We start from the raw sequence: 10,418 nt of genomic DNA on the forward strand, positions 1-10,418 counted from the left end.
ATAAAGGGAAGGTGAGACACCGGTCGGTAGTTTACCATGAGGTCTGGATCGAGGTTAGGTCTTTTAAGGAGAGGATGAATAACCGCTTTTTTGAATGCAACGGGAACAGTGCCCGAGGAAAGTGATAAGTTTATAATATTTAGCACTGATGGACCTAATAATACAAAAAGCTCCTTGATAAGTTTCCCAGGAAGTGGGTCAAGTAAAGATGTTGTTTGTTTTATTCCATTTACACGTTGTAACAATCCTTCTAATGTTATTTCATCAAAACGAGAGAAACTATTTTGGATATTTGCAGTATCCGCCGTATATACAATCGTATCTGTGTTACTATAACCCCGTTGTAGCTGGGACGCATTGTCTTTAATCTCCTTTCTAATAAGTTCAATTTTCTTATTAAAGAACTTCATAAAGTCATCTGCCGAATGGGTGGAGCTACTGGAAGGAGTCCCTTGTTGGGTTAGCGATGCTACTGTACTAAACAAAAATTTTGGATCGTTTTTATTAATGCGGATGAGATTTGAGTAATAATTAGTTTTAGCTAAGGTAAGCATGCGTTTATAAGTTATTAAACTATCACTCCATGCTTGATGGTGCACCTCAAGTTTAGTCGTGCGCCATTTGCGTTCCAGCTTTCTACATAATAATTTCTGAGCTCTAGTTTCTTCAGTAAACCATGGCGTACGCCTTTTTGGAGCCTTTTTTAACTTCAGCGGTGCTATACTATCAATGGTTTCGCGCAGGGCGTTGTTAAAGTTGTTAGTGAGGTTATCAATAGAGCCCACATACTTTGGGAACGGTGCCATTACCGAGGGCAGTAGGTCCGCAAGAGTCGTCGTTGTGGCAGCATTAATGTTGCGGCTGCTATAGCAGTTATTATTATTATTAGCTTGCCGAACATGAGTCTGAACTTCGAATTTTATAAGGTAATGATCGGACATTACTTTAGTATACGGGAGTATCATAACTTTGGAGACGGTGATACCTCTGACAAGCACTAGGTCTATCGTATTACCGCTGCGATGCGTTGGTTCATTTATTATTTGTGTAAGACCACAGCTATCAATTATAGTCTGGAGCGCCACGCACGGTGGGTCCAATGGGGTATTCATATGGATATTAAAGTCCCCCATTATAATTATATTATCGGCGTGCGTCACTAGATCAGCAACAAACTCTGAGAATTCACTAATAAAGTCCGAATAGGGCCCTGGGGGGCGGTAGATAACGGCCAGGCACAGAGGCAGAGGTGTGGCAGACTTCATAGAAAGCACCTCAAACGATTTATATTTATTATTTAAGTTAGGACTAAAGTTAAAGTTTTCGTTGTATATTAGTGCGACACCCCCTCCCCTTTTGAGGTGACGGGCAATATGCGCATTCGTATAGTTAGGAGGGGATGCCTCATTTATCGCAAAAAAGTCGTCTGGTTTAAGCCAGGTTTCGCTAAGACCGATGACGTTAAGGTTGTTGTCTCTAATGACCTCATTGACTAATAACGTTTTGGGAGACAAAGATCTGATGTTTAGAAAGCCCATATTATAGGTAGTGGGCTTTTTTACGGAGTTGTTGATAAAATTATCCGTAGTAGCAATATTAATAATGTTGCGTTTATTATGCGCAGTGTACTTAAAATAATTACGACCATATCTAGAAATTGATATGACGGGAATTTTCAGATTGTCTACTTGGCGCTGCGATAAACTGAACGCATCATAATTTGCCACCTCAGTAGAACGCATGTCTAACTCTGACGAAGTCATAGACACAGTAGAAAAAACATTTTGTGAGTTGTGTATTATTCTACGAAAATTGCTATGTGTACAGCGATCATCCAGCCTGGCGCTGGCTAGTTCTAACTTAACTGACTCCATACCCAGGCTAGCAGGCTCTGTAATTGCCTGTGACCGGGCTTGCTCTAGTGCAGTTAGTCAATTGTGGCTCAATGCGAAGTCTATATGTATGTATATATATACATACATATACAGATATATATATATATATATATATATACACACATGTACATGTATATATATACATATACGTATATATGTATGTATATATCTATATATGTACACATACATATATATATACATGCACACGCATATATACATGTAAATATATATGTGTATACGTATATATGCATATATATGTATGTTTTTATATATATATATATGTGTGTATATATATCAATATATATGTGTGTGCATATATATGTGTATATATATATATATAAATATATATGTGTATATATTAATATATATGTGTATATATATATATATCAATATACATGTATATATATATATATATATATATATATATATATATATATATATCCATCCATCCATCCATCCATTTTCTACCGCTTATTCCCTTTCGGGGTTGCGGGGGGCGCTGGGGCCTATCTCAGCTACAATCGGGCGGAAGGCGGGGTACACCCTGGACAAGTCGCCACCTCATCGCAGGGCCAACACGGATAGACAGACAACATTCACACTCACATTCACACACTAGGGCCAATTTAGTGTTGCATATATATATATATATATATATATATATATATATATATATATATATATATATATATATATATATATATATACATACAAAACCCAGGCCCCGGCCAAATAGTTTTAACCCAATACGGCCCCCGAGTCACAAAGTTTTGGGACCCCTGCCTTACAGTGTCCTTTTGGGAATTCAGGGCAAACGGGAGGGTGGGCCTCGAGCAGCTTGTACCGTTTAACGAGGACTTGATAAAAGCTGCAAACTCCGCGGCCAGCTTCTCGTCGCTCGCCAAGGCGCACACGCAGGCGTAGAAGTGCAGGCAGGGCTTCGACGGCCCCCCCGCCGGCTCGGCCCCGTCCGCCCTGCCTCTCCTGCCGCCCGCTTGGCAGGTGCAGCGAAACACCGCCTGCTGTCGCACGTCGCTTTTCGGCGCCTCGGCCCGCCCGCCGGCCGCCACGGTGAGGTGCAGCAGGCCGTGGGAGTGCCGGGGATTCGGGTTGCATTTCACCACCAGGGTGTCCCTGGACACGCGCTGCACCAGGGGCCCCGGGGACTCGGTGGCCAGCCTCCAGAGCTCCTCCTTGGCTTGAACGGAGGCTTGCAGAGCCTCCAGGACGGAACTCTTGACGCTGAGCGGCGTGGCGAGGTCGGCGCACTCGGCGGCTTGCTTGATGTGAACGCAGGGGATTTCGTAGGACGCCTTTTGACCCTGTTTGCAGGCGGCCATGAAGCAGCGGCCCAGGTTGATGTGGGACAGCAGGGAGGCTCTGTCGCCCGTGGCGATGGCGGCGTTGGTGGCGACCAGCTCGACGAAGCCGAACTGAGCGCCCCCTCTTCCTCGTTGACACACCGAAAACACCTGCGCTCCCTGGTGGTCCTTCTCCTCGCCGTCGATGATGACTTTCACCGCGTCGACGACGTCCTTCCTGCCCCTCCTGGCCTCCGCCGAGGCGTTCCGGAGGGATATGCCGCAAACGGCGTTCTTGCAGCTGAGCCCGCGGGTGCCGTTGTAAACGCCACACTGGGGACACTTGCGGATCCCCCGCAGGGTGGCTCTGCCCAGGTCGGCGAGGAAGGCCGGGGTGACGGAGGACGGCGCCTTGCGTATGTCTCTCTGTTTGGCCGCCAGGCTGGGTGTTGTTGACATCTGCTTGATGGAGGGGGGCGGGACATGGAAGGCGGAAGAGGACGCACTCTTCATTTTCAGAAAGGTGAAAGGGTCTTGACAGGAAAGAAAAAAGTTACATTGTTTAAAAAAAACAAAAACTGTTAGGACTGTGGCTTATAACTGCGCCCTGACACATGTCTCGTCAGATTATGTTCATGAAACGTCCATAATCTACCTGAGCAGCTCCCCGTTGGTCAAATTCGGCTCCAATTCGCCTCCAAACCAGCTCGGCCGTCGCCATTGCTCCTTACATCCCGACACCCGCATTGCGTCTGTAACGACACTGCGGATTGGTCAGAGGGCATCACGTGGGTTCAAAAAGGCGGTTACCACCAGCGCAAGGCATCACGGGATTTGTAGTGAAAATACAACGGAAGTCAGTCACTTCCGTACACGCCTATTTTGCTAAAGACGACGAAGCAGAAAGGCGAGGCTTTATTTTTATTTTTTTTAATTTAATTATTATTATTATCACCATTATTTAGAGGTATGCCTCAAACGTGAAAGAGAGGAGTGTGACTTGCCTGGTGGCAGTATTCGCCCTTCACCGCGCAGAAAACGAGAAAGTAACCGCCTTCACATCCGATAAAATGTTCAGTTTGTGGTTTGTTTCAATGACACAGCTGTCAGAAACGCAGAAGAGTGTTTTTAAGCTATTTAAGATACTTGCTCGAACAAAACTCGGCTTGTGTTTGTGTTCATACTTTCGGTTCCACCGAACCGCTACGACTTTTGGGTAATGTAGTTACTACGCTATGTACAGCTACTTCCGGTTCCGCTGTACCGCTAAGACGTTTGGGTAATGCAATTAATGTACATTCTTAAAATGTTATTACTAATAAAAATCATAAAAAAGTGGAATAAAAGAGCATAAAGGGTAAATGTAACAATAAAAAAGTTTGTAAGTTTGATTAATAACATAAAACTGTTTTTAATTTAAAACTGTCATTGCTCAAACAATAATATTGAATCCAAATCAATGACCCTTTATGATCTTTCATCCCACTCTAATATGATTTATTAGTAATAATATTTTAAGAATGTACAGTAACTGCATCACCCAAACGTCTTAGCGGTACAGTAGAACCAGAAGTTCCGGTTAACATAAAACTGATTTTAATTCATAACTTTCATTGCTCAGACAATAATATTGAATCCAAATCAACATTGTAAAGAATTACTGACCTATTGAAAGCTTTTCACATCAAATATTACACTTCAAAAAAATTTGTGTTTTTGCCCATCCATCCATCCATTTTCTACCGCTTATTCCCTTTTATGGGGTCGCGGGGGGCGCTGGCGCCTATCTCAGCTACAATCGGGCGGAAGGCAGGGTACACCCTGGACAAGTCGCCACCTCATCGCAGGTCCAACACAGATAGACAGACAACATTCACACTCAAAATTCATGACAAAAAGACATTGAACAAACATAAAAATAATACAAAAAAATCTGAAGTTGATCAAGAAATTTAAGTGTTGAAAGTTAAAAAAAAAATGTGTGACTTATCTTAACACTTTTATGAGTGGGGCTCTTTTGGGATCCAGGGCAATTTTAGTGTTTTTTATTAATTTTTTAAAATAATAATGAATCCAAATCAATGTTGTTATTAAATATTGACTTATTCAAGTCTCCGATTACTTCACATTAAATATTCCACTTTGGCATTTTTGGGGGGAGAAATGTTGCATATTTTTCCATTTAAAAAAAAAAAAAGACCAAATTTTTTTTTTTTAAACCAACAGGTAGATCTGAAGTTGATATTTAGGCGTTTAAAGTAAATAATAACATAAAAAATGTGTTACTTATGTATGAGACTTTTATGAGTGGGTCCTGTTTGGATACTTAAGAATGGATTGGATTTTTTAAAACTGTCATTGCTCCAAAAATAATGAATCAAAATGAATGTTGTTATGAGTTATTGGCCTGTTTAAGGCTCCGATTTCTTCACATCACATATTTCACTTTGAAATATTTTTTTTGGGGGGAGGAGTCAATACTTAAAATATAGTCTTTATATGTGGAGCAGTAACATTTTGGTGAGGATGAAAGGTTTCACAACACATTTTTGTTAAAACTGTATATATCCACTCCAACCCATTTGAGTATTGGCCTCTAAACCAGGTGGAGACAATGTTTTTGTTCTAGTCTGTTTTTTGTTTTAGTACAAACATGACACAAACCTTCCCAATTATTAGTAAGCCCGTTGTTTAATTTGTTTGTCTGTATGCTTCACTGATGAGAGTATTTGGTGAACATCGTTTTGTCCAACTAATTTTGCCGGTTCTTGAACCCACCATAGTGTGGACTGTGATGCAACAGTTTGTTTACATGTCAAATCTTCCACTCCTACTTTGACCCATTTTGTCCACCAAACGTTTTATACTGTGCCTGAATATACAAAGGTGCATCAACAAAGGTGCGCTTTGTTGATGTTATTGACTTGTTGGAGTGCTAATCGAGCATATTTTGTCATTTGCATGACTCCAAGCTAATCGATGCTAACATTGCATAATTTTGCCTCATGTGTAGGTGTATTTGAGCTCATTTAATATCCTTAACTTTTGTCTTCTTTGTATATAATTTAGTTCTGCATGTCTCATGATACGTTGTCTCTATGGAACATTGGCTGCATTTCAAATAGTTTTTTGTGTGCCATGTTGTTCCAGACCACAGCAAACATGACCTAGCTTGCCAAAGATTTTAATAAATCTATCAGAAGAAGACAGCCTGCCCATTCCTTTAACTTGGACACACACATCTATACTTTTGGCCGTTAAAAACTGTTACAAGAAAGATAAATTAAAATAATACATAATGTTGGAAATAGAGAATATACAAACCCCGTTTCCATATGAGTTGGGAAATTGTGTTAGATGTAAATATAAACGGAATACAATGATTTGCAAATCCTTTTCAACCCATATTCAGTTGAATATGCTACAAAGACAACATATTTGATGTTCAAACTGATAAACTTTTTTTTTTGTGCAAATAATCATTAACTTTAGAATTTGATGCCAGCAACACGTGACAAAGAAGTTGGGAAAGGTGGCAATAAATACTGATACGGTTGAGGAATGCTCATCAAACACTTATTTGGAACATCCCACAGGTGTGCAGGCTAATTGGGAACAGGTGGGTGCCATGATTGGGAATAAAAACAGCTTCCCAAAAAATGCTCAGTCTTTCACAAGAAAGGATGGGGCGAGGTACACCCCTTTGTCCACAACTGCGTGAGCAAATGGTCAAACAGTTTAAGAACAACGTTTCTCAAAGTGCAATTGCAAGAAATTTAGGGATTTCAACATCTACGCTCCATAATATCATCAAAAGGTTCAGAGAATCTGGAGAAATCACTCCACGTAAGCGGCATGGCCGGGAACCAACATTGAATGACCGTGACCTTCGATTCCTCAGACGGCACTGTATCTAAAACCGACATCAATCTCTAAAGGATATCACCACATGGGCTCAGGAACACTTCAGAAAACTACTGTCACTAAATACAGTTGGTCGCTACATCTGTAAGTGCAAGTTAAAGCTCTACTGTGCAAAGCAAAAGCCATTTATCAACAACATCCAGAAACGTCGCCGGCTTCTCTGGGCCCGAGATCATCTAAGATGGATTGATGCAAAGTGGAAAAGTGTTCTGTCGACGACGAGTGCACATTTCAAATTGTTTTTGGAAATATTCGACATTGTGTCATCCGGACCAAGGCGAAGGGAACCATCCAGACTGTTATTGACGCAAAGTTCAAAAGCCAGCATCTGTGATGGTGTGGGGGTGCATTAGTTTTTTGATTGATTGATACTTTTATTTGTAGATTACACAGTTCAGTACATATTCCGTACAATTGACCACTAAATGGTAACACCCGAATAAGTTTTTCAACTTGTTTAAGTCGGGGTCCACGTTAATCAATTCATGGTACTCAGCTACACAGTTCTCCACAACACTGTGGAACCATGCGATGCAAACAAACGACCTATACTGTAGCTGTGAATGGTGCTGTAACAAAATGTCCTCTCCAATGCACGACGCCACGCGTCATCACACCGCAACGCCCCAGCATGATACTTCCGCGCAAAATTTAAAAAATTGCAATTTATCAAACCAAATTCATGGTAAATTACCCATGCCCAAGGCATGGGTAACTTACACATCTGTGAAGGCACCATTAATGCTGAAAGGTACTTACAGGTTTTGGAACAACATATGCTGCCATCTAAGCGCCGTCTTTTTCATGAACGCCCCTGCTTATTTCAGCAAGACAATGCCAAGCCACATTCAGCACGTGTTACAACAGCGTGGCTTCATAAAAAAAGAGTGCGGGTGCTTTCCTGGCCCGCCTGCAATCCAGACCTGTCTCCCATGGAAAATGTGTGGGGCATTATGAGGCGTAAAATACGACAGCGGAGACCCCGGACTGTTGAACGACTGAAGCTCTACATAAAACAAGAATGGTAAAGAATTCCACTTTCAAAGCTTCAACAATTAGTTTCCTCAGTTCCCAAACGTTTATTGAGTGTTGTTAAAAGAAAAGGTGATGTAACACAGTGGTGAACATGCCCTTTCCCAACTACTTTGGCGTGTGTTGCTGCCATGAAATTGTAAGTTAATTATCATTTGCAAAACAAAAAATGAAGTTTATGAGTTCCTCCCACATCCAAAGACATGCACCTGGGGATAGGTTGATTGGCAACACTAAATGGTCCCTAGTCTGTGAATGTGAGTGTGAATGTTGTCTGTCTATCTGTGTTGGCCCTGCGATGAGGTGGCGACTTGTCCAGGGTGTACCCCGCCTTCCGCCCGATTGTAGCTGAGATAGGCGCCAGCGCCCCCCGCGGCCCCGAAAGGGAATAAGCGGTAGAAAATGGATGGATGGATGGAGTTTGAACATCAAATATCTTGTCTCTGTAGTGCATTCAACTGAATATGGGTTGAAAAGGATTTGCAAATCATTGTATTCTGTTTATATTTACATCCAACACAATTTCCCAACTCATATGGAAACATACTTGCGAACCCTCCCGGATTTTCCGGGAGACTCCCAAAATTCAGCGCCTCTCCCGTAAACATTCCGGGACAAATTTTATCCCCTCCAGCTCCAGACCTGACTCAATGTTGTGACCCTCTTAAACAGGACAATGCTGCCATCTACTGTACATAGAATAGAATGTAAAAACAGTATATTCTACATTTAAGTGCAGTCAAGGAACATGCATTAGTGAGTCTGTTCTGACGCCCACAGTAAAGAGACGTAACTTCATCACCTCGCCTGGTTATTGACTCCAACCCAATATATCACACCGTCGACAAGCAAAATTAAGAAATACGCTTGCAAGTTCCAGAACGATTGGAAACAAGAATTTCAGTTTATCAAGGAGAGTTCGAAGGGGAAGCGGTATGTTGCCTGTAAATGTTGTAGAACAGACTTCACCATTGAACACGGCGGCCGAACGGATATACTTAGCCATGAATGGTCAGTCAGCGAAGCACAAACCGTCCGCAGCGCAGCATCGTTCACGACCCAGTATTATGGCCCACCTCGCAAAATGGAGACCCAATGGTGTAACTTATGTCGAGACAAAGATGGCTATGCTGATAGCTGGAAGCAACATCCCGTTCTCCTTTGCGGATGTCTACAAAAAATCAGTGAAGGATGTTCCCAGATTCGGAGATTGCTCGCCAATACACAAATGGCAGAACAAAGGTTACTCAAAAAGTGAAAGGTAAATGTTGTTGTTGTTTTTTCGTAACCAGCAAGCACAGTACTGTTAGTAGAACAACTGTGTTTTTATTACTGTGTATTTGATAGGTGCTGTCGGAAATTCAACTATTTATTTTCTTTATATATATAATAAAATAAATATATATAGTTAGAATTCACTGAAAGTCAAGTATTTCATACACATATTTATATTTATATATATATATATATATGTATTTATACAGGCTTCACGGTGGCAGAGGGGTTAGTGCGTCTGCCTCACAATACGAAGCTCCTGCAGTTCTGGGTTCAAATCCAGGCTCGGGATCTTTCTGTGTGGAGTTTGCATGTTCTCCCCGTGAATGCGTGGGTTCCCTCCGGGTACTCCGGCTTCCTCCCACTTCCAAAGACATGAACCTGGGGATAGGTTGATTGGCAACACTAAATTGGCCCTAGTGTGTGAATGTTGTCTGTCTATCTGTGTTGGCCCTGCGATGAGGTGGCGACTTGTCCAGGGTGTACCCCGCCTTCCGCCCGATTGTAGCTGAGATAGGCGCCAGCGCCCCCCGCGACCCCAAAAGGTAATAAGCGGTAGAAAATGGATGGATGGATGGATGTATATATACATATAAGAAATATACCGTATTTCATTGAATTGCCGCCGGGGCGCTAATTAATTTAAAACCTCTTCTCATTCCTGCGCTTACCAAAGGCATGCGGTAAAAGTAAGCATGCACTAAGTATTTTAAAACCTCTTCTCACTCCGGCACTTACCAAAGGTATGCAGTAAAAAATGTGAGTGGGATGTAAGCTTGGACCTTAAATTCTACTGAATAGCTCTTAATCTTCTTCCCTTATGCAATTTCAAATTACCGGTATTGAAATCAGCCTCCTCCATTTTGAAAATGATGACAGGGAAAGTGTCACTCGTGACGTCACGAGTTTGACCAGGCGGTAATACTAAGCATGCGCTTATTATTTTGGGAATCGAGTTTGACCCGGCAGTAATTCAAGGCAGGTGCATACT

General features: G+C 41.9%; 1 protein-coding gene across 5 annotated transcripts in view; it reads right to left on the bottom strand.

Moving 5' to 3' along the window:
- lg08h2orf42 (linkage group 08 C2orf42 homolog) overlaps positions 1 to 3,959 on the bottom strand; it is a 112,196-nt gene extending 108,237 nt beyond the window's left edge. For all 5 annotated transcript variants that reach the window (XR_009807765.1, XR_009807764.1, XM_061907871.1 and 2 more), the window contains exons 1-2: positions 3,852 to 3,959; positions 2,740 to 3,729 (exon numbers count right to left, since the gene is read on the bottom strand). Coding sequence is in view for 3 of the 5 variants with exons in the window: in XM_061907871.1 (XP_061763855.1) it covers positions 2,740 to 3,709 (970 nt within the window). In the remaining 2 variants the exon portion in view is untranslated. The remainder of the gene's footprint in view (positions 1 to 2,739; positions 3,730 to 3,851) is intronic.
- Between the last annotated feature and the right edge of the window lie 6,459 nt (positions 3,960 to 10,418).

Source organism: Nerophis ophidion, linkage group LG08, assembly GCF_033978795.1.
Source record: "Nerophis ophidion isolate RoL-2023_Sa linkage group LG08, RoL_Noph_v1.0, whole genome shotgun sequence".
Taxonomy (NCBI): Eukaryota; Metazoa; Chordata; class Actinopteri; order Syngnathiformes; family Syngnathidae; genus Nerophis; species Nerophis ophidion.